A 25163-nucleotide genomic window follows, 5' to 3' on the forward strand; every position below is an offset into this window, starting at 1 on the left:
AGTAATAAAAGGCCAGTTTACAGTTAATGAAATATTAGCAGATAACATTTTAATTGACAAGTGCTTACGTTCAATTTCTGTCTTATCTATCTTGTGTGTTCATTAATACGAGGAGATGATTGATTTATTGTATGTATAAACGTCTTCCCTTAAAGAAATCATACTGTAGCTGTCATCTGATTATTGTGTTCAAAATATTGATAAGAAAGTATGAATGCTTTTCCAAGTTTGACAAAATGTTATCTTAATTCAGGTAATATCCAAGATAGCAAACTGCTGAAGCAAGCATATACCTAAACTCATAATTAACGAAATTCGGCAAAAACTGATAATCCATAGTCATATTTATCAAAATTAGAATAAGATCTGACGGTCAATAATAAATGTACTTTTTAATTGTACACTGTTTTCAATAGATTTTACCTCGTAGGCTAAAATGTTATCAGAAGTCCTCACTTGGATACCGAGCTATGCCGAATGACGCCAGTCAGCTGATCACTGATTGGTCGCTCTGTGCCAGTACTTTCTGTATATAAGTTTCAGCATTTTAAAGGTAACCTCACAAGCGCTAGGGCGCTAATTGTCTCCAGTTTTACTCGGTCTTTCAAGGAATCAGCCAAAGGAATTTCACAGCGGTATCTGTGCACCTTTGGAAATGGCACAAAGTGCCTCTTTTAAGACCTTGTGTCTTGGCTTCCTGCTTTTCTCGGCGATCGAGTAAGTTCATATTTATTCTTTTGTTATGAAAGACCTAAAATATTCATGTCTTATCCTTGACACTTTCTTGATAATCAGTTTGAAAACAATCTGTTACTTGTGTCGCATATTCCAAATCATGTTTAAGGTTTACTTAGAACGTACATGTCGTTTCAATTTATTAAGTGACTCCTAGCTTAATGATATTTTAGAAATGAAGCACGCGAAGTTCAATGCGCATAAGTTTCTTTTAATATTACATTTCTAAATCTAGTTGTAAGTCTTTTCTTTGGAAAGTAAATAACTGATTTTGTATAATAAACACTGACAAAAGAAACATATTTCATGTTAGGTTCGGTTTTGAAATGGTACAACACGCAACCCATCAGTTAATAAACTTATGACAGTTGAAATGATAGTTATATGAGCTAGGTTATAAATCCAGTTTTAGCAAAGTGACATAATGCTTCATTGTGTGTGAAACATGTGTCTGAAGAGCTTTCATTTCTTTTTCCGGGTTTGACCTGATACGTAAACCGTTACCAATTAGCATGACGTCAGAATTAGCACTTGATTCCAGTACTGAAAAGAATTTGTTGTAAATATGTGTATATTTATATTAAATGGACGTTACAAAAAAATAACTGACAAGATTAATCGAAAATTATCGCTGACCGAAGATAGCCTTAATCAGTAGATTGTTGTACAGATAACTTTTCTTTACTGAAAAGATTTCAGTGTGACCCATGAGAAAGTATTTTCATAGGCATCAGACGAATATCGTTTTAACTTTACAACACATGAAAACATACTTCACAAGTGCCAAAGGAGATTATGTGCTATGGTCCTACATGAAAATAACGGCGAACTGTGTAAATGTTTGATTGTTTAGAAAAAAAAATAGAATTTTCGTCTGGGTTTCACATAAACAATCGTGCGATAGACAAAATGGAGATTTTTATAAATGAGGTTAAGAACGTTTTTGTTAAAGGTATAGATACGGCTCGTGTTTCAATTACCTTTCCAAATAAATTGTATTCCAAATTGTCGAATGCCTTGTGTCACAAAATGTTGAATAGGATTGTCAAGTATCCCGGTAGCAATGCAACGCATATTGCCATCTGTATGTGCAGTGTGGAGTATAGGAGAAACTGTCAATTATCTCTAGCTAGTTCAATCAAGCACTCACTGCGTGGGATAAGCCATGCACAGGGGGAGACTGGTAGAGGGGAGGTGTCCTTGCCGTTACATTTCGTTTACATACAGGCGACTGTCGCGTCGGATTAATGTTGTCTCATAATTCTAAATATGACTTCCATCTATCACATATTACGTCAGTGGTGGCCACGCTTACAAACTTGTAACTTCTTAATGACATCTGGTGTTCATATTTAAGGTTCACAGATTAATGGTGAAATTAATTGCAACAAAATAAATTTCAAAATATACTACGGTAATATATACGGTTTAAAAGACGACGTAACTTGTCAGGATCGAAAGACGAGTTTGTAACATCCGTCAGCTCGTCTCTAAGCGTGTCCAGTATAGACGTATTGTATTTCTTTATTTCAAATTTCTCGCGTCCCATGAAGACCCGGGGTAGAATAGGCCTTCAGCAAAGGTGACTGTGCTTATCGTAAGAGGCCACTAACGGGATCGGATGGTCAGGCTCGCTGACATAGTTGACACATGTCATCGGTTCCCAATTGTGCAGATCGATGCTCATGCTGTTGATCACTGGATTGTCTGGTCCAGACTCAGATATTTACAGACCGCCGCCATATAGCTGGCATATTGCTGAGTGCGGCGTAAAACTAAACTAACTCACTCACTCACTCAAATTCCTCAAGGAAATGTATTCAGTCGTTTTGTTAAAATAACTACTTTTAATTCACAAAGACATTCCAGATTTAGTAATGCATTGAAGGATTGGTGTAAACTTGCCTGAAACTGCAGCGAATTTGTTTGGGAGTTTGCGGATTACATGGCTGTTGTGCCGTATGTTTCAAGTCGGACACCAAGTTTGCAGTGGTTAATGAATAGCCGCTAAAGAGTAAATTGGAATTTGAAAAGGTTAAATGAGATTGCGTGAATCGTTTATGTAAAGGCAGCATTTTGCCAGCTATGTGTGTGAGTGTTTAATGGCCAGTGCGTCGGTACTCCACATAAACATGTGCGCGGATACCGCTATCAGAAACATGGCTTCATAAATGTAGATAAATAGTCCGTTTTGATGATAACACCCTTCCCGGAAAACAAATCCCACAGAGTTGATCCACTTTTTTTTTACTTATCAGATCGTTTGCTCTTTTCTTTGATAACATTCACGACAATCATAAAGTTTTTTACCTGTTTTGCAGAGCCGCTCGAGTCAAGCGACAAGGTAAGTTATAAGATCGCCTGTAGCTGAACTATTCTTTAACCGGGGATAAAGGTGGCCTGGTTGTGTAACACATCGTTAACCAGTGTGGAGAGTCTGTGTTCCAAGACAGGAATCGAGGACCATGGGTTTTCAATAACCCATACTTGTCCAAAGAGGCGACTAGCGGACGCGGGTGGTCAGACTCGCTGGCTTGGCTGACACAGGTCATCGTAACCCAATTGCTATGACAATGCTCATGCTGTTGATCACTGGATTGTCTGGTCCAGACTCGATTATTTACAGACAGCCGCCATATAGCTGGAATGCTGCTGAGTGCGGAGTAAAACTGAACTCACTCACACACACACTCAATCCTTTCCGATTGTCCTCCAGCATTATGCTGGTCCTTGCTCATTATGTGGTTATGATAACCTTAATCTCTCATGTATTATGTCATGTCATGTTATCTATAGCCTGTTTTTATATTGAAGTAGTGATATTAGTTGTTTTACTGTCCTTCGTCGACAGGTTTTTTACCATATACATCAATTCCTTTTTTACAGGAATGTTCTCGTCACGATATGCCTGCAATACTGCCGATGTGACGTTAAATATTAACTCACTCATTCATGTATTATGTACATCGCCTAAAGTAGTGGTAGTAGTAGAAATAGTAGTAGTAGTAGCAGCAGCAGCAGTAGTAGTAGTAGTAGTAGTAGTAGTCTTTCACTCACTCACTCACTCATTCTAAAGAACATACAAATGGTCTGGTGTAATGTCATTTTTTATAAATGTTATGATAAAATGACACTGACGTCAAACCACCGTTTACCTTCAAACAATAAATGTCATGAAACCACTTCTCATACATGCGCTGAGTACACAATACACTGGTTTAAAAACAAATAAAATATATTGATATAAATTAAAATGTCCACTGGTTGAATACCATAAGCTCAAATAACACTGCATGCCGGAAGCAGGAACTTTGTTCAAAGGGTGATACATATACAAGAAGGGCTATCTATTTTGACACATGCACCTACGACCGTAGATACGTTTTATGACTCATCATGACTTCTTGACTTACAGTAGAGCTAACAAACTGGTACTAGGGCAGGTGAGGGGTGTAAGTTGGAAAAGGCGTCAGTTTCTGTGTTAATGAGGCAGTAACAGGTGTGTAATCTGAAGATCCGATCTATGCATGTCAAAACAAGTTTTCTACGCCAGTTGCACAGAGTAGGGTAACACACAGGCAGCTGAAATGTTGCAATAGATTAGAATTCAAATATTAGGTTTAAGAGTCATAAACACCTTAGTATTGATCGATCGAAAACTAACCGTGAAGATCCGGGTTGGAATTCGGGTCTTCAGCAACCCACACTTGTCGTAAGAAGCGAGTAGCGGGATCGGATGGTGAGGCTCACTGGCTTGGTTGGCACATAACCAATAGCGTAGATCAATGCTTATGTTGTTGATCACTGGATTGACTGGTTAAGACTCGACTATTTACAAACCGCCGCCGGAAAAAACAACGGAAACATGGCGACACATGTCTGTCATGAAACAAATCACGTGTAATAGTCTTACATTCCCCTCTCTTGTCTATTTCAGCGGTAGCCAACTCTGCCTGCCAACCCCTGCCAGCCCCCACCAACGGAAAGATCAACTGTGCCAGCAGTGACGACGGATTCGACTAGTAAGTGGACATTATAGGCTGGGACCTAGACCATGGTACTATAATCGGGAAATGTAACCTGAGGTTTCTTTAAGTAAAACAGGCTTTCACTTAGCGTTTCACATTCCTCCCTTTAACATGGAGACCACACTCCGACCACACACCAGACCTTATCCTTGATGGTAAAAAAAAGTCAGGCAGGGTAAAAATAATCAACATAGTTTTACGTCTTCCGGTATGGCGCGCTCGGAGTAGAACCAAAACAGCGAATTATTGTTTGTCATTGAGCACTGGCGTGGTGTCAAGGCAAATTCACACCTTCACCAGATACTAAATCACATTGGTGTTTCCACAGCATTTGCACCGCCACATGCAACACCGGATTCCAGTTCAAGACAAATGAAGCGTCCGTAGAACGAGGATGTGACCCCTTTGACGGAAGCTGGTATGATGGGAAGGATATCCCCGAGTGTCAACGTGAGTAGTCTGGCAGTGTGGACCCAAAGTCGATGACTATGGGCTGAGTATTGTTTTACGCCGCACTTAGCAACATTTCAGCAACATTTCGGGGGCACTTTGCTTCAGACATTGTACCTATGTTGGGAATGGAACTCGGTTCTGACGAGCGAACGCTTTAACCACTAGGCTACTCCACTGCCCCATGCAGAGTGTGGGGTATATTTTGTCAGTTGTCTTTGATTGTTGTCAGATTCGAGTCACCAATTCTAAATTCCAATGAGTCTCTCTGGACATTTCATCAACTATGGTAGAGGTGGAGGGGTGGGTGACCATGTGGTTCAAGCGTTGGCTCGCCACGCCGAAGACCCGAGTTCGATTCCCCATATGGTTATGATGTGTGAAATCCATTTCTGGTGTCCCCCGCCGTGATATCCTGGGGAATATTGCTAACAGCTGCGTAGAAGCCATACTAAAAAAATCTCTTGGTACGCTGCTACAGAATCGGACCTACTGGTCCAGTTCGATTATTCCACGGACTATTTTCATCGCCCTCCCCCTTAGCTGAATTTACATACAATTTGTGTAAAAAAAATCTTTTGACTTTGACTCTGATGCAACAATCGACTGCTTGAAGAAGTTTTATCAAAAAAAGATGAATGTCTAATTATCCAGCTCCAAAAATAATCAATCGATGGTGGCTTGGTATATGCCCAGTTCATAAATGAAGGTTCTGTTACAGCTGTGTGCTCGCCGGGGTGTCTGCACGGCGGGTCGTGCATGGAACCCAATAAGTGCGCCTGCATAGACGGATGGAGAGGCACACACTGCCAGCATGGTAAGTCATCAATGTCACCATTTGTATTTGGCTCCAAAAACAATGTAAAACGTTTTTGTAAGGTTTTGGGGTACTGTTTCCACTCAACAATGTTCCCATAGGATACAAAACCTATCAGTTCACTACGTTTAAGCGGGATTTCTGCAATACACCAAGAAAAGACTATTGCCCACAAGATGTCATTAAAGTTAAAGACAAAGGTTTTTCTAACTGAATGAGGCCCAAAATACATTCAAAATGAAACTCCAGTGTATCCAGAAGCACAAAGATGTTTCAAGTCTGTTTATGATGATCCTTTTAGCTAAAAATTGATACAAGGCAACAGATGTTTCAGTACCCATATTACAAGGCTACTCTTGATAGGACTTGTCAAGGAATATACAGAGTAAGGCATTTTAACATATTTGGTAAAGGGCCTTTCTCTTAGTTGTGAATGGGATTCACAAATGAACAGTACATGGAATTCATCTTCAGATCTTTAGATTTACATGATACAAGGAATTTTTGATAACAGTCTTTGTTGATATAACGCCAAGTTTCTACAAGTATTATAAAATTACTACACTTGAATTGTGCTGAAGCAGCTCTTAGATATGTTGAAAAGTTAAACGACAAAAACATTTAATATTTAACACTGATTTAAAATACTGATAATAGTTACATTTGGAGGAATTAAAAAGAGTTAAAGCATCGGCATAGTTACGTCATTGAGGCGTGTATAAATATTGTTATCATTGTGATTAGCTCCCAGTCTGTGCCAGAAGCCATCGCCTCCAATGTTCGGCAGCATCCAGTGTAAGGCTGACAGTTCTGCAACAGTCTGCACCGTGGGCTGCGCACCCACCTTCAAGTTCAAGACGCCTCCCGCCCCCGAGTACAGGTGTTCGGCTGATGGTACATGGAGCCCCCCCAAGGAGAGTATTCCGGACTGTGTGCAAGGTGCGTGGCCGTGTTAAAGCGTAGAACGCGTCATAGTGATTAATGTGAGTGAGTGAGTGAGTGAGTTTAGTTTTACGCCGCACTAGCAATATTCCAGCTATATGGAGGCGGTCTGTAAATAATGGAGTCTGGACCAGACAATCCAGTGATCAACAGCATGTACATCTATCTGCGCAACTTGGAACTGTCATGTGTGAACCAAGTCTGCAAACCTGACCACCCGATCCCGTTAGTCGCCTCTTATGACAAGCATAATCGCCTTTTATGGCAAGGATGGGTTAATGAAATGCTTATTCTACCCCGGACCTTCACGGGTCTGGTTAATGTCAGCCGTATTATAACTACATTTTATCCGAGGAGTAGGGGTTCAGTGCAGAATTGGTTCAAACAGCATACGTCTCGTGTGCTGGTTGCGATACGCAACTAAATTAACTGAGACGCCATGCGCCATTTCTAGGATGATTGCTTGTTAAAATGATCCGACATGTTATACATTGCTCATTGGATCAATCACGGGATTGTCGCATCATGACAGTAACTAATGTAACTAAGATGCTGTGACTTGGAATAACCAATAAAATAACAAATTAATATTTTGGTTCTTTCAGATGTAGTTGTAGCGCCATCTGTCCAGCCGACAGGTAGTTTAAGTGAGTATTCACAAGTAGAATTATGTTGCAGAAAGATTCAGTCTCACTGTTTTTGTCGATTTGATCTGTTCTCAAATATAAGAATACATGGATGTTTCAAACATGTTATCTCACAACTATATTGACTGTTAATATGAAATACTGCAGGTCTAAAGCCGAATGTCCTTACCTACTAAGTGGGAAGAACTAGAACTGATAGTCAAGCTAGTTGAACAAAGCGGTCTAAATGCTAAGATTATTGCATGTCTTTGTTAACATATAACGGTTACAATCAATTTTTTTTTTTTTTGGAACTTCTTCTTAAAAAACTTTTTTTTTCATCTTTTTTTATTGTTCCCCATTATAGTGAGTACAAAGATATGAAAAAGCATGTAGTAGAATAAGTGTACATACAACAAGTGAGGTGAATAGAATAAACTAAGTACATCACATATCCCAGTGTAGTGGGTACATAGATATAAAAAGGCATACAGTTGATTAAGCGTACATTACAATCATCTTAATGCTAAGGTTAGTGTACAATGCAAACTTGTCGTAAGTGTCGACTGAAACAGGTCAGAGATCATGCTTTTATTCACAGGTTCATCAGGGAGGGACTCTTTGTTTATCCATGCTGTTGGTATATTTAACAGCAAAGGAAGCGCAAGTTTCGAAAAAAATTAAATATCATAAAATGAAGCCTTTATGAAAAGGTAGAGTTGCGTTTCTTTTGCTGTTCAGTATATATTGTTTGCACATCGCTGGATGTGGCACAAAATAGCATTCATTCACGTTACAGTCCACCCTGAGGTTAACGGCGACGCCACCTGCGTTACATGGGGCCAGGACCACTACAGGACCTTCGACAACAGGATGTACACATTCCAGGGTAAATGCCACTACCTCCTCGCCAAGGATTGCGCCTTCAATACCTTCGACATACACGTCATCAACGACGGGAACTGCTCGGTTGGAAAACAGTGCAAGAGAGAAATTGACATCTACATGGGCTCAACAAAAATCAGTTTGCGTCAAGGTGTTCCTCAACCATTGGTCACATGGAACGATCAACCTGTGAGTCTACTGCTGATCTTTTTAGTACACAGTATTTATGCTTGTATAGACTTTGGTAGTTGATAATCCATGCGTCTCCTCAATCATGGTTCGTTCTCCAGCGAAACAAACAGCCATGACAAATAAAAGTCGCGGTATCCATCTGTGCGATTGCAAACGCCAAGTCTGTCAACAGTCATGATCTTTTATGTGAAGCCCATCCCAGTAGTCCCGCCTGAAATATTGCCAAGAAACGCGTAAAACGAAACTCACGCACTCAGCCACTAAATGGGATTGGGTACGCATTTGTTACGTATGATAAATTTCCTAGAAATACCACCAAAACAATTAATCTGCTCAAGACTTCAGGGCAAAATAATCAATTTAAAATAAAAACTATGTGAGGCATCTTGAGTGAACCGTTAAACATCTCCGGGGACATCAGTGCTCATAGCACTGTTCAGTCGGTACCATCCGCTATTATTGCATTTATTCCAACAGGTAAAAGTCCCTGGCGCCCACGATGGTGTTGTGTACGAACTGGTCGGCTCCTACATCACCGTCAGAACTGGACTTGGCTTCAAGGTCAAATGGGACGGAAAGGAGTCCATCTTCGTGCAGGTGGCCGATGACCTGAAGGGCAAGACGTGTGGCCTGTGTGGTCGTTACGACGGTGATCCTAACAACGATTTCGAGACGGACACCGGCAAAGTCGTCACGTCTGCAGCTAGCTTCGCCACCACCTGGAAGAAAGAGCTTCTTGACGGATGTGAGTGAGATGCATGAAAGCTGGTCATATATCCTTTACAAGAAGCATCAAAGTGGCTCATGGGCCCTTTACAAGATCTGTCAAAGTGGGTCATGTATCTTTTACATGATACATCAAAGCAGGACAGATAGCCTTAACGAGATTTCAGTCAAAGTTGATCAGAGACATTGTTTGATCAGCACCAAAGCTGGGGGGATACGTTTTACGAGATGCTCAAAGATGGTCAAATTCCCTTTACGAAAAGCAGAAATTCTGTCCAGATACCCTTCACAAAACACATCAACACTGGACAGATACCATTTTCAAGCGTAACATAGTCGGAACAGAGGCATCAAATGTACTCATATATCTCTTACACAATACACCAAAGCTGGCCAGCTGCAAATTCATATGACTTGATGTTGACAACGTAGAACAGAGTCATTTACTTCAAGATCGTGCTTTACTAAATGTTTCTATGTCACTGTTGTAGCCTCTTGTCCCGATATCTCCCAGCACGCTGTATGCAAAATGGACACCGCTCAAAACGCCCAGAAGGCCAGGAAGGCGTCCGATATCTGCCAACAGCTGATGTCTGATGCTTCTTTTAGCGCCTGCCATTCTGTGAGTATTGTCCATCTCAAGAAGCTGACCACCCCTCATCCATAGTGTACACTTGTAAAGTATGGAGACCATGCTGAGATTGTTGTCCAAACCCAGCATAAATATACGTGCAGTACACTTTTCGAACAGAATTCGAGCCATTTGGTCAGCCAAGATTAACCTGTGGTCCCAAGATCCCCTGAGAATCGGCTGCATTATCCTTCCAAATTAGTCATCAGCAATGGTTTGGTCTGGGTAACCGTCCCCATATCTTTATTACTCCGGGGATTTCTCCCACCTTTGTATTTTATATCTGCATCTATGCATATTTGCATCTACATAAATCTTCATAATTCAGGTTGTGGATGTGAACCCTTATATCGAAGCTTGCAAGACCGACTGCTGCAATGGCGACCAGAACACCTGCATGTGCAATACCTTCGAGGCGTACTCCAGGGAATGCATGTCAAAGAAGGTCAAATTCGCCTGGAGAAGGTCTGACAGATGCCGTGAGTAGCACTTACGTGTGTTAGAGAAAGAAAGATAGAGATGAAGGGGGGTGGGGGGAGTGGGGGTGGGGGGATTAGGAGGGAGGGAGAGAGAGAGAGAGATAACTCTCGGAATATAATGGACTAAGGGAGATAACTCTTGGTCAAGTAAACGCCAGGTGGTGTCTCAGGGATGACTTTGTTCGGTGAATGGTTTCCGTGGTACTGAAGTACATTTGAGACTGATATTCGATTACTAGGTAAACCGATAAAAGCTGCTGATGGCCTGATACGAAATTTGGTATTCGTGGTATTAACATGAAGATTGACAACCACCCAGTTCAATACTGGCAAACCAAAATATTTGATATCTGTAACTGTTTCAGTAGAAAATCACCGCTTGCATGCATATGCTCATAAGAACGTTTGAGATTCTAATCATGGGTCTCTTCTCGAAACAGCCGTGGTGTGTCAGCGAAACATGATCTTCAAGGAATGCGGCAGTCCATGCCCCAAGAGATGCCAGGACTCCAGCGCCACCTGTATTGACGACTCATGCGTTGACGGTTGCTTCTGTCCCGACGGCACTGTCCTCCACAACGGCGAGTGCATCGCTGCGGACACCTGCCCCTGCGACAACAACGGTCATGAATTTAGCCATGGAGCCACCATTCCCAGAGACTGCAACACATGGTACGTGACTCACAAGTGTATATACATTCACCAAACAGAAGACGAGTTGATTAGGTACCCTTAGGTGGTTATAACATCTCTGCATATACCAGCTTAGTTATTGCCCAATATAATACACTTGTACACACTCTCCTTTATTCGGGACCAAAGTTTCAGGGATGATAAATGGTTTGGATTCTCTGATAAGGCTTATCACGTAAATTCTCCTTCTTGCCAGTAAAGGGTGGCGACAGTTAAGAGGCATGGTCGATCTATCGTCTTGCACTAAACTGCCACATGTCTGGTTCCTTGCATGGCTTTTTTGTACACTGTTCACTTCGGTTCATAAGCAATTTACTCAACCATTTGTGTCCTTCAGCACATGCTATGGCGGAAAGTGGAACTGTACAAACAAAAAATGCGAAGCTACCTGCTCTGCTACTGGAGATCCTCACTACATGACCTTCGACGGCTTCCGCTACAACTTCATGGGTACCTGCAGCTACTACCTCCTCTACGATCCGAACTTCGACGTCATCGTTGACAACATTAAATGTGGACACGGAGAGGCATCATGCACCAAATCTGTCACCCTCGATGTCAACGGAATGAACATCAAGCTCGACCACAACCACCAGCTGTTTGTGAACGGGAAGGAGATCACCAAGCTTCCATACAAGGCTCAGGGAATCAAGATCTTCATGGTGTCATCTCTCTTCATGCAGGTAGGACAGGCGCAACATTCCGTTTTAAATAACCGAGTCCTTTTCTCTGTCAAGAAATAGTTCAGCAGAATATATGTTGAATCATTAATCAACATATTTCCAAACTTTAAAACACTTCCACTTTTCTTTTTTATTGGCATTGGAGACGTTGAGGAGATCTAGAATGAGGACAGTTGTTATTGATATACAACTTATTTATTCTGTATAGGCGACGTTTCGGCATAGATTCTAATGGTTTTGTGAAGCAAGTAGTTCTCATTCTATTATACTTTCACCAGTCGCAGTTCATATCGACTTGGAGGAAATTCTTTGTTTTGTGTCTCTTAGAAAGAACTGTATCAGTCGTAGGTTACAGAAGGCGTCGTAAAGAACAATGTTTATTTTTAGGCTGAGCTTGACAACGGCATCAAGATCCTCTGGGACGGCCGCACTCGTGCCTACATCACCGCCCCTCCATCCTTCATGAAGAAGACCAAGGGTCTCTGCGGCTACTTTGACGGCAACCAGAACAACGACTTCCTCACAAAGGAAGGCGACATTGAGACAAATGTCAACGCCTTCGGTAACCGTTGGAAGACTGAGGCCTCTTGTCGCGACATGCCCACAACCCCACAGGCCCATCCCTGTGACCTGAACGCTCAGAGGAAGGCCAAGGCTGTAGCAGAATGTGAGAAGCTGAAGAGTGACACTTTCAAGGGTTAGTGTATTAACGATACTCAAGGCTCAGTATTGCAATGATATTCAATGTTTGTATATCTATGATAGTAATAGGTTATTTTGTCAATTATATTCAATTTCAGTATATCAGTTACATTCAGGGTCGGTATATCAATGATTTTCAGGGCCCATAATGTCACATTTACCGAAGGGTTAGTATAAGAATGGCATTAACGGTTTCATCTGACAGCGATATTCAAGGGCGGGGACAGTCCACTGTCATTGAACGCATAACTCCCCTAAACTGACAGCAAGGCAGATCGGTGGGTTCCAATTTGTTTCCTTCATCTTCCAGAATGCCATGACGTTGTGGATGTGGATCAGTTCTATGATGACTGTCTGTATGACACCTGTGCCTGCACTGACAACCTCAAGGACTGCATGTGCCCCAACTTCGGGGAATACGCGGACACCTGTGCTGCTAAAGGCATCAAGATCAACTGGCGTTCTGAAATCACAGAGTGTGGTGAGTGGAGACACATATAACCCCGTTAGTAATTTGTAACAGTTTTTGACATTGGATTCTTTGAATCAAACCACCTTGCCATGTAATTTGCCATTTCGAGTATCATGTGGACTGTCCACTCGCAATGTCAAATGCCGCTGTGTTCACTCTGATTGTCCAAATCCAATGTTTCCAATGTCCACTACCAATGCCTAAATGTTTACTGACAATGTTCTACATCCAGTTTAAAGTATTAAGCATCACATCTAATGTTCCATTGTTCACTTATATTCCAGTATCCATTACCAATGTCCATTATCAATGCCCACAACCACATTTTCAGTGATCTCTACCAATATCTAAATGTCCGCTACCACTATTAGCTACCAATATTTTCAGGTGTTCACAGCCTGTATTTAAATGTTCACTACCATTGCCCACTACAGAACCTATGATAACTATCTGTGTTCCTCAGCTCTGGTGTGTACCGGCGGACAGGAGTACCAAGTCTGTGGCAGCCCCTGCGCCAGAACTTGTCGCAACATTGCCGAGAACGAGGCATGTCAGGAGAGATGCGTGGAGGGATGCAACTGCCCTCCTGGCGAGTCTCTGAACAACGATGGCGAATGTGTCAGCATCACACAGTGTCCTTGCATCTTTGACGAGAGAGAATATGAAGCTGGATTCACAACCATCAAGGGAGATGAACTTTGGTAAACTATATTTCGCAATGTCTAGAGTGTGACCATTGTAGCCTGAACCAGATCAGATCAGACCCAGCTGTGTTACATTTGTAATTATCAGAATCAAACTCAGCTAGCCAACTATGTTTTAGCCACTTATGTTCAACATGGTTATTTACAGCGAATGCGTGGGCGCCAAATGGCATTGTCAAAACCTCCACGCCAAAGGCGGATCCTCAACCCTGCCCACCACAAAGCCCATCCAGTCTCTCTGTGAGGAGAACAAGGAGTACACCGACTGCGTCTCTGCTTGCCCCGTTACATGCGACAACGTACACGACCCCCCAACGTGCACCACGACTACATGTGAGCCTGGCTGTGTATGTAAGCCTGGGTTTGTGAAGGAGGGAGATCGATGCGTAGAGGCCGGCCAGTGTCCCTGTCACCACGGAGGAAAAGCCTACTTCGAGAACCAGAAGATCGTCATGGACTGTAACGAATGGTTTGTACACTTCGCAATCTTGAGAGTGAGTAAATGAGTTTAGTTTTAAGGCGTCTTTAGAAATATTGAAACATTATCAAGGCTTGGGGATACCGCAAGTCAGCAAGCCTGAACCCCTGCCTCTTATGACCAGAAATTCTAATCTGAATCTCACCTGAAAACGACCATAATGCTAATGAACTGATGATACAAATATTGTTTGTATGCATAAAATGCCGTCATAATTCAGTTGGTAAGGCCAAGACAGAAATTACATTAAAAAGATATATTTTTTCACTGATAATTCACTATAATTCATGTTTTCAGCACATGCAAGAGTCGCAAGTGGGAATGTGAGATGAAGGATTGTCCTGCCATCTGCAGCACGTACGGTGACTCCCATTACAAGAGTTTTGACGGCAAACCATTTGAGTTCCAAGGCAACTGCGACTACATCCTTGCCAAATCCACTGATTCCAACCCTTACAAGTTCCTGATCACCACCGAGAACATTCCATGTGGCACCAGTGGTGTAACATGCACCAAGGCCATTGAGTTCTCTGTTGGCGAGCCTGGCTCTGCCAACTTCTACCGTCTTAATCTTGTTCGTGGCAAACCAGTCACGACTGAGCCCGGCTCACCTTTCGACATCAGGGATGTTGGCAACTTCCTCTACGTCAACACCACGTTTGGAATCACTATGCAGTGGGACAAAGGAACAACCCTTTACATCAGGCTCAGTACTCCACATAGGAACAAGGTAGATTGTCATTTAACCACGAACACATGTCAGTGATTTCCCCTTATCCATTGATATAGTTTTCACGTATGTCTCGTCTTTTTGCACGGTTATTTCGAGAACAGACAAGAATCCCAATTGTCTGGCGCCGATTTTCCATATGTATTTCCAATTTTCCATATTCAGTTTAAACTGACATAAGTGTAAGATATAGCTTTGTATATGCATAATACGATGCATCTTTATTATGACATAACTTACGTGGAAGGGTTAGGACACTACCTTCAAAACAGATAGCATTGTCTGATACAACACAATAAGGACTTGGTCGTAAAGGAGTCTAATGATTGTTTACCTGTCAGCATTTTACTGGCTTCTTTGTTGTTTCGGCTATGTCCTGTATGACTTCAGATTATTCTCATTAACCTGGCAAAACTTGATATCACTGAGCTAATATTATGTCTATCTTACTCATTCGAGACTATGTTTCATGTTCCCAGGTTGCTGGTCTGTGTGGCAACTTCAATGGAGACCAAAAGGATGACTTCCAGATGCCCCAGGGAGGTCCTCCCGCTGTCAAGGCCACCACGTTTGGTGACTCCTGGAAGGTTCACGACTACTGCGCACCCTCAACTGTCATCACCGACACGTGCGATGCTGCCCCTCACCGTAAACCATGGGCTCAGAAGAAATGCGGCATCATGCAGTCGGACTTGTTTGAGCCCTGCCACGGCGTTGTGCCCTACCAGACATACATGGACAAATGCATCTTTGATGCTTGTGCTTGCGACCTTGGAGGCGACTGTGAATGTCTCTGTACTGCCATCGCTGCTTACGCCCACGAATGCGCCGTCAAAGGAGTTCCCATCAGATGGAGGAGCAATGAGCTTTGCGGTATGTTTTAAATAATTTTTTCACCTAAAAGGTCACCGTGTTCCCATTTGGGGACATGATATTGCAAGGTCACAGACGCCATATTTGGTTCGTCTGCAAAATGACTGATTAAACATATCATTGGATTATAATCCTTAATGAAAATGTCCAGAAATATCTCTGATCACACATCCCGTCGCATCTGAAAATACCAGTCGTCATGTGAGGTGAATGTCAGTATCCACAGCTGTGAACCTGTTTCATTTCAATAGCTCGTCGAAGGTCACTTCGAAGATCAGGACCTAGATTTCCGAAGCTCTCTTAGCGCTAAGATCGCTGTAAGTTAATGTTAATGTATGGTACTTACGACTATCTTAGCGCTACGAGGGCTTCGAAAACATAGGGCCAGGGTTCTGTTATGTATATGGGTACACTAGACTGTGTCCATCTTTGAACGATATGTCACCATAGTCAGTCACAGGGGCGGACATAGCTTTTTAAGAAAGGAGGTGCATAGTTTCAAATGTCAGTTTTATCAACTTCCAGGACAAAAAGGGCATGTGCACCCCTGCATCCCTTCTGCATCCGCCTATGAGTCACTATATTTCTTCACTGCCTCTCTTGCAGCCATTGAATGCACCGACTGCTTCACGTACAACCCCTGCATTTCCACCTGCCCGAAGAAGACCTGCGACAACCGTCTTGTGTACGACCAACTGACGCAGGAATGCAAACAGGACCTGTGTTTCGAAGGTTGCGATGCCCAGCCTTGTCTCCCAGGACAGGTGTATGACACCAGCGTCTCGCCAATGAAGTGCATCCCAGAACCCTTCTGTAATACCACAGCCTGCGTCCTCAACGGAAGAGCTTACAGGGAGGGAGAAAGAATCACGGATGAAACCATATGCAGATCTGAGTGTGAGATCTGGTAAGCGAACAGTTCTGTGTGTATTTTGGTATAGAGTAAACTAAAAAAAGAGAATCACATATATTCAACCGGTTTCCTCCAGACCGGTCAGTAGAATTTGGCACCAGGTGTGTGAATGCATTGATCATGTATAGTGAAACCACATTTCATAGAAAAGCAATAACACCAGTAAGCCATATAGGAGCATTCATAGTTACTAGATTATACCGTTTGAATACAACACGACCAATCATTGGGGAATATTTTACTGCACCTTATCTCTCTCTCTCTCTCTCTCTCTCTCTCTCTCTCTCTTTTAAAGGAACTTATGCACTCCCACTTTGTAGATATGTGTTTAGCATACAGCTAACATTTTGGGTTTGATTCAACAGCACCTGTACCAACGGGGAACTGAAGAGGATGGGCTACTGCACTGGAAGCACACCGTTTATCTCCACCCCTTCTGCAGTACCTACAGCTCAACCAACTGTCTCCCCAACTGTGCAGACAGTATCCTCTGAAACAGCAACTCCCTATGTTACTACGGCCATACCCCCTGCCTGTCTGAGGACTGGTTGGACGTCCTGGATGAGCTCCTCCGTGCCAACGCCAGCCAACATCGGAGACATTGAGACCATCAGTGGACTTCGGAAGTCCTATTCCTTCTGTGACCATGATATGATGAGTGCCATTGATTGTCGTGTCGTCGGTCAGAAAACCAAGGCTGAAATGTCTGGCCAAAAAGTCACATGCAACTTGCGGGAAGGACTTAAATGCTACCATAAAGATCAGTCTAGCGGACTTTGCCTCGACTATGAAGTTAGATATTACTGTGACTGTAAGTGATCATGCCAATTATTTCTTTGTTGTTACATAAGCTTCTTTAAAGTTACCAATTTCAATAAGAGGTATGTTTCTTTACTTTTAGTTTTTTTTTGTCAATGTAATAAAATAAGTGAAACACATTACAGGCTCAGCAACGCCATCTGCCAGCCCCGTGCTTCCAGGACAGAGTGGTCAACCAACAGTCAGTCCAAGTGCAGGTGGTCTTCCAACAGCCAGTCCAGGTGTTACACCGAAGGGTGGCGTTCCCTCAGCTAGTCCAAGTGCAGGACAGAGCAGTCAACCAACAGTCAGTCCAAGTGCAGGACAGAGTGGTCTTCCAACAGCCAGCCCAAGTGCAGGTGGTCTTCCAACAGCTAGTCCAGGTGTAACAGGACAGAGTGGTCTGCCAACAGCCAGCCCAAGTGCAGGACAAAGCAGTCAGCCAACAGCCAGCCCAAGTGCAGGGCAGAGTGGTCTTCCAACAGCCAGCCCAAGTGCAGGTGGTCTTCCAACAGCCAGCCCAGGTGTAACAGGCCAGAGTGGTCAACCAACAGTCAGTCCAAGTGCAGGTGGTCTTCCAACAGCTAGTCCAGGTGTTACACCAAAGGGTGGTGTTCCCTCAGCTAGTCCAAGTGCAGGACAAAGCAGTCAGCCAACAGCCAGCCCAAGTGCAGGGCCAAGTGGTCTTCCAACAGCCAGCCCAGGTGTTACAGGCCAGAGTGGCCAACCAACAGCCAGTCCAAGTGCGGGTGGTCTTCCAACAGCCAGTCCAGGTGTTACAGGAAAGAGCGGTCAACCAACAGCCAGTCCAAGTGCAGGGCAGAGTGGTCTTCCAACAGCCAGTCCAAGTGCAGGTGGTCTTCCAACAGCCAGTCCAGGTGTTACAGGCCAGAGTGGCCAACCAACAGCCAGTCCAAGTGCGGGTGGTCTTCCAACAGCCAGTCCAGGTGTTACAGGAAAGAGCGGTCAACCAACAGCCAGCCCAAGTGCAGGCCAGAGTGGTCTTCCAACAGCCAGTCCAAGTGCAGGTGGTCAACCAACAGCCAGTCCAGGTGTTACAGGCCAGAGTGGCCAACCAACAGCCAGTCCAAGTGCGGGTGGTCTTCCAACAGCCAGTCCAGGTGTTACAGGAAAGAGCGGTCAACCAACAGCCAGCCCAAGTACAGGCCAGAGTGGTCTTCCAACAGCCAGTCCAAGTGCAGGTGGTCAACCAACAGCCAGTCCAGGTGTTACAGGCCAGAGTGGTCTTCCCACAGCCAGCCCAAGTACAGGACAAAGTGGTCTTCCTACCAGCAGTGTGATGACAAAAGCTCCTTACAGTTGTACTGAAGGATGGTCGGCTTGGATGAATATTGATCGACCTACCATCAGTCACAGCTTTGAATTTGAAGGAGAAGGTGATCATGAAGACCTTGAAGCGCTGAGATATTACTACAGCTTCTGTGCCAAACCATCTAGTGTACAGTGCAGAAGTGCCACTTCTGGGAAAATGTACCACTTGACAGCTGATATGGGAACAGAATGTAACATCAAGCAGGGTTTCTTGTGTGCAAACAGCAAGCAAGCAACAGGCACATGCGATGACTATGAAATCAGCGTTTTCTGTGAATGTGGACGTAAGTGTTTATTAAATCATTTTAATGACTTGTTATATACTAGTGTTTAATTGATTGAATGTTGTTACAGCATAATCAGGTTTTTGGGGTTTTTTTGTAATACGTGTAATTTCATCAACTTGAAATTTCAATCCTGTTTCAGAAACTCCAACTGCAGTGCCCACCGCAAAGCCAACACTTGCCCCAGGTTACACAACTCCTAAACCTGGACAGCCTTTTGAGTCTCTTCCATCTTGTATGTGGACACAGTGGATGAATTCCTTTGAAAAGAAACCAGGCACCGACGGTGATTATGAAACACTGAGCAACCTTCGCCTCAAATATCCATTCTGTGAAGAACCAGTAGCTATCCAATGCAGAGTTAAACCAACACCTGAAAATCCATCGGAAATATCCTATGAGAAATCTGGTGGAATGGGAGTTTCCTGCAACTTGAACAGGGGTCTTGTATGCGTTGATTCCATGCAACCAAAAGGGAAGACTTGTTTGGATTATGAAGTGAGGGTTTACTGTACTGATGCTTGTCCATCAACTGTTGCCCCAGAGGGAACACCTACCGCTGAACCTCCTAAGAGTGAAACAGGATTCCCAACTGCCAGTCCACCATCAGGTCTTCCAGAACAAAGTGGTCAACCAACAGCCAGTCCAAGTGCAGGGCAGACTGGTCAGCCAACAGCCAGCCCAGGTGTTACACCAAAGGGTGGTATTCCCTCAGCTAGTCCAAGTGCAGGACAGAGTGGTCAACCAACAGCCAGCCCAGGTGTTACAGTAAAGAGTGGTCAACCAACAGTCAGCCCAAGTGCAGGTGGTCAACCAACAGCCAGCCCAGGTGTAACAGGAAAGACCGGTCAGCCAACAGCCAGTCCAAGTGCAGGACAGAGTGGTCTTCCAACAGCCAGTCCAAGTGCAGGTGGTCAGCCAACTGCCAGCCCAGGTGTTACAGGAAAGAGCGGTCAGCCAACAGCCAGCCCAAGTGCAGGACAGAGTGGTCTTCCAACAGCCAGCCCAAGTGCAGGCCAGAGTGGTCAACCCACAGCCAGCCCAGGTGTTACACCAAAGGGGGGTGTTCCTTCAGCCAGTCCAAGTGCAGGACAGAGTGGTCAACCAACAGCCAGTCCAAGTGCAGGACAGGGTGGTCAACCAACAGCCAGTCCAAGTGCAGGACAGAGTGGTCTTCCAACAGCCAGCCCAAGTGCAGGTGGTCTTCCAACAGCCAGCCCAGGTGTAACAGGCCAGAGTGGTCAGCCAACAGCCAGTCCAAGTGCAGGCCAGAGTGGTCAACCCACAGCCAGCCCAGGTGTTACACCAAAGGGGGGTGTTCCTTCAGCCAGTCCAAGTGCAGGACAGAGTGGTCAACCAACAGCCAGTCCAAGTGCAGGACAGGGTGGTCAACCAACAGCCAGTCCAAGTGCAGGACAGAGTGGTCTTCCAACAGCCAGCCCAAGTGCAGGTGGTCTTCCAACAGCCAGCCCAGGTGTAACAGGCCAGAGTGGTCAGCCAACAGCCAGTCCAAGTGCAGGCCAGAGTGGTCAACCCACAGCCAGCCCAGGTGTTACACCAAAGGGGGGTGTTCCTTCAGCCAGTCCAAGTGCAGGACAGAGTGGTCAACCAACAGCCAGTCCAAGTGCAGGACAGAGTCTTCAACCAACAGCCAGTCCAAGTGCAGGACAAAGCGGTCTTCCAACATCCAGCCCAGGAATAGGCTTCAGTGGTCAACCAACAGCCAGTCCTTCCGGTGTACAAGGAGGCACCCCAACTGCCTCTGTTCAGATTTGCAGGGAGGGATGGACAGGCTGGATCAACTCCGATAAACCAACCACTGGTCATGGCGATGCTGAAACTGTCAATGGAATTGCTGGGTATCCGAAAACATGCATGAAAGTCCTTTCAGCTGAATGCAGAGTTGCCGAAACTAAAGCTGACTACAGATCTACTGGACAGCATGTTAACTGTGACAGCAGCGGTCTTGAATGCATCAATGGAGAAGGCCAGCAGTGTGCAGATTATGAAGTTCGATTCTACTGTTACTGTGAGTAGTCAGGATATGTGAAAATAAATAATGTGTCAAGGATGCTAAAGTATTCCCAGAAATACAAATCACATCATGGCCTAATTGACTTGCAGCTGAATAAATCACGAAATTATAAATGGTATCCTATTAACTAATTATCCAATATTCGTGGACATTATATATTTTGTGAATACATAAATGAATTATATTTTCCATTTAATGATATCTTTGTCTGGTGGAATCTGCCGATAGAATCGTTTGGGTTTGTTTTGATGGGAGACGTCGTAATATAACTTAAGGTCCGTTAAAGGCAGCCTTTTATAGCTAACCCACTCACTCACTCAAGAAAATTTCAAATGGCGAGTCTCTCTTTACCTTGGTGGAATGCACAGATATTTGATACTACTTTATTTCATGGTGGTGACAACAGCATAAAACAACGTGTTCTTACTCACGTATGCTATGTCTTTACAGGTGGAGAAGAAACGACCCCAGGTGAAGTGCCCTTGGTGACTCCAACTGCAGGACCCACTGTATCTCCAGTAGTTGGTGTCAGTGGACAGCCGGAGACCATTGTCTGCAACCATGGCTGGACCTCCATGATGAATGAGGCCCGACCTGGGGATGCCGATGGCGGTGACCTAGAGACCATTGACAAACTGAGGAAGTCAAACAAGTTCTGTGACGCGAGTAACATCATTTCCATTGAGTGTGTTGTTGCTGGAACCAATACCGGTCATGAAATGACAGGACAGCAGGTCACCTGTGATAAACAGGCTGGTCTACTCTGCTTCAACAGCAAACAGTCCAATGGCCAGTGTCTGGACTATGCAGTTCGATTCTTCTGCGACTGTGCTCAATGTAAGCATATGTGTTTCATGCATCTTTTAGTTTAGTTGTATAAACCATGTAGATCATCATTATACCTGCTGAAAGTCAGAATGTATCTTAATACGTTTGGAAATCATGACTATGTTTTAATGTTTCAGCCACACCCTACAACCCAGTGGTCACTACATACAGCGTATACACTGGCTCTAATGAGGTGACGCCATCACTCAACCCATCAGCTAAACCAAGCGTCAGTCCAGTGGTTAAGATTACATCTGCCCCACCAAGCATTGATCACAGTGGAATGCCAACTGCTAGTCCTATCCCAGGTGAGAGTGGTAGTCCTTCAGCACAACCACCAACAGGCTCAGGTGGTCAGCCAACATCCAGCCCAGGCATAGGCCTGACTGGTCAGCCAACAGCCAGTCCAAGTGCAGGGCCAAGTGGTCTTCCAACAGCCAGTCCAAGTGCAGGTGGTCTTCCAACAGCCAGCCCAGGTGTTACAGGAAAGACCGGTCAGCCAACAGCCAGCCCAAGTGCAGGACAGAGTGGTATTCCAACAGCCAGCCCAAGTGCAGGTGGTCTTCCAACAGCCAGCCCAGGTGTAACAGGAAAGAGCGGTCAGCCAACAGCCAGCCCGAGTGCAGGACAGAGTGGTCTTCCAACAGCCAGCCCAAGTGCAGGTGGTCAACCAACAGTCAGCCCAGGTGTTACAGGAAAGAGCGGCCAACCAACAGCCAGTCCAAGTGCAGGCCAGAGTGGTCAACCAACAGCCAGCCCAAGTGCAGGTGGTCTTCCAACAGCCAGCCCAGGTGTTACAGGAAAGAGCGGTCAGCCAACAGCCAGCCCAAGTGCAGGCCAGAGTGGTCAACCAACAGCCAGCCCAAGTGCAGGTGGTCTTCCAACAGCCAGCCCAGGTGTAACAGGAAAGAGTGGCCAGCCAACAGCCAGCCCGAGTGCAGGTGGTCTTCCAACAGCCAGCCCAGGTGTTACAGGAAAGAGCGGTCAGCCAACAGCCAGTCCAAGTGCAGGCCAGAGTGGTCAACCAACAGCCAGCCCAAGTGCAGGTGGTCTTCCAACAGCCAGCCCAGGTGTAACAGGAAAGAGTGGCCAGCCAACAGCCAGCCCGAGTGCAGGACAGAGTGGTCTTCCAACAGCCAGCCCAAGTGCAGGTGGTCAGCCAACAGCCAGCCCAGGTGTTACAGGAAAGAGCGGTCAGCCAACAGCCAGTCCAAGTGCAGGCCAGAGTGGTCTTCCAACAGCCAGCCCAAGTGCAGGTGGACTTCCAACAGCCAGTCCAGGTGTAACAGGAAAGAGCGGTCAACCAACAGCCAGCCCAAGTGCAGGACAGAGTGGTCTTCCAACAGCCAGTCCAAGTGCAGGTGGACTTCCAACAGCCAGCCCAGGTGTAACAGGCCAGACTGGTCAGCCAACAGCCAGCCCCGTTGTAGGACAGAGTGGTCAACCAACAGCCAGTCCAGGTGTTACAGTAAAGAGTGGTCAACCAACAGCCAGCCCAAGTGCAGGTGGTCTTCCAACAGCGAGCCCAAGTACAGGACAGAGTGGTCAGCCAACAGCCAGTCCCGGTACAGGACCCACCAACCAACCTCAAGTAGTAACAACTTGTGCATCATACTGGTCACAATGGTTCAATCTTGACAAACCTACAACAGGTGGAGGCGACAACGAATTTGTTTCCCACGAGGATTTGAACAACAAACATGGTTTCTGCTCTGGTGGGGAAATTACGGACATTCAGTGTTTCGGACTTGACACACAGGCCTATTCATACTCAACTGGGGAGATTACACAATGTGATCTGAAGACAGGATTCAGCTGTAAAAACGCCGATAATGCACCATTTAACTGCCAAGACTACCAAATCAGATATTTCTGTCAAGTCTGCGGTAAGCATGCGTTATTTGCAACAATTTGATCAAATCAACAAACGATTCGAGAATTTAATTGACTGTTAAATGTTATATTTTTAAATAAAATACATGATATTTTTGTGCAGCGCTGGTACCAACTGCCGCTCCTAGTGCAGCCCCAAGTGGTCTTCCGGGACAGAGTGGTCAGCCAACAGCCAGCCCAAGTGCAGGACAGAGTGGTCTTCCAACAGCCAGCCCTGGTATTACACCAAAGGGTGGTGTTCCCTCAGCTAGTCCAAGTGCAGGACAGAGTGGTCAGCCAACAGCCAGCCCAAGTGCAGGTGGTCTTCCAACAGCCAGCCCAAGTGCAGGACAGAGTGGTCAGCCAACAGCCAGCCCAAGTGCAGGACAGAGTGGTCTTCCAACTGCCATCCCTGGTATTACACCAAAGGGTGGTGTTCCCTCAGCTAGTCCAAGTGCAGGACAGAGTGGTCAGCCAACAGCCAGCCCAAGTGCAGGTGGTCTTCCAACAGCCAGTCCAAGTGCAGGACAGAGTGGTCAGCCAACAGCCAGCCCAAGTGCAGGACAGAGTGGTCAACCCACAGCCAGCCCAGGTGTTACACCAAAGGGTGGTGTTCCCTCAGCTAGTCCAAGTGCAGGACAGAGTGGTCAACCAACAGCCAGCCCAAGTGCAGGACAGAGTGGCAAGCCAACATCCAGCCCCGTTGTAGGCAAGAGTGGTCTTCCAACAGCCAGCCCAAGTGCAGGTGGTCTTCCAACAGCCAGTCCAAGTGCAGGACAGAGTGGTCAGCCAACAGCCAGCCCAAGTGCAGGCCAGAGTGGTCAACCCACAGCCAGCCCAGGTGTTACACCGAAGGGTGGTGTTCCCTCAGCTAGTCCAAGTGCAGGCCAGAGTGGTCAACCAACAGCCAGCCCAAGTGCAGGTGGTCTTCCAACAGCTAGTCCAAGCGCAGGTCAGAGTGGTCAACCAACGGCCAGTCCCAGTGCAGGGCAGACTGGCCTTCCTACTGCATCCCCAAGTGGAGGAGTTAGTGGTGTGCCGACGCCCGGACCAGGCCATGCTATCAACAATTCTCCAAGTGCCAAGCCACACACTGTGAAGCCAACGTCATCCCCTTCATATGCGCCTGTTACCAAGACAACAGCTATATACACCACTTATCAAAACACAATTACCATCACAAAGAAAGGTGAGAGTAAAAAAGAACAAACTGATCAATACAATATTGGCATGCCTGCATATTTTGGTTGATTTA

The 25163-nt window shown here is 45.2% G+C and overlaps 2 protein-coding genes across 2 annotated transcripts in view; both read left to right on the forward strand.

The window, feature by feature from the left end:
• The first annotated feature begins 561 nt into the window (after window positions 1–561).
• Window positions 562–25159, forward strand: LOC137255406 (mucin-5AC-like). The gene is made up of 26 exons (XM_067792848.1): window positions 562–717; window positions 3057–3079; window positions 4673–4757; window positions 5092–5213; window positions 5935–6030; window positions 6775–6969; window positions 7578–7619; window positions 8398–8672; window positions 9153–9420; window positions 9893–10023; window positions 10361–10511; window positions 10952–11183; window positions 11542–11887; window positions 12275–12584; window positions 12900–13070; window positions 13525–13762; window positions 13914–14234; window positions 14541–14973; window positions 15453–15846; window positions 16453–16753; window positions 17125–17570; window positions 17704–19173; window positions 19316–21202; window positions 21659–22045; window positions 22174–23922; window positions 24033–25159. Exons 1-26 carry the CDS (start codon window positions 656–658, stop codon window positions 25157–25159), a joined length of 11262 nt encoding a protein of 3753 aa, XP_067648949.1. The 5' UTR covers window positions 562–655.
• The window catches only part of LOC137256634 (mucin-5AC-like), a 30344-nt gene continuing 28733 nt past the window's right edge, over window positions 23553–25163 (forward strand). Inside the window, exons 1-2 of the mRNA XM_067794537.1 lie at window positions 23553–23922; window positions 24033–25097. The gene's annotated coding sequence lies outside the window, so the exon portion shown is untranslated. The remainder of the gene's footprint in view (window positions 23923–24032; window positions 25098–25163) is intronic.

This window comes from Haliotis asinina, chromosome 11 (genome assembly GCF_037392515.1).
Source record: "Haliotis asinina isolate JCU_RB_2024 chromosome 11, JCU_Hal_asi_v2, whole genome shotgun sequence".
NCBI lineage: Eukaryota > Metazoa > Mollusca > Gastropoda > Lepetellida > Haliotidae > Haliotis > Haliotis asinina.

Excerpts from the sequence above, each read along its gene's own strand:
- LOC137255406 (XM_067792848.1), top strand. The coding sequence starts at position 656 with ATGGCACAAAGTGCCTCTTTTAAGACCTTGTGTCTTGGCTTCCTGCTT. Across the intron at positions 718-3,056 it reads CTGCTTTTCTCGGCGATCGA|AGCCGCTCGAGTCAAGCGAC; the intron begins GTAAGTTCATAT and ends CCTGTTTTGCAG. Across the intron at positions 10,024-10,360 it reads CTTTTAGCGCCTGCCATTCT|GTTGTGGATGTGAACCCTTA; the intron begins GTGAGTATTGTC and ends TTCATAATTCAG.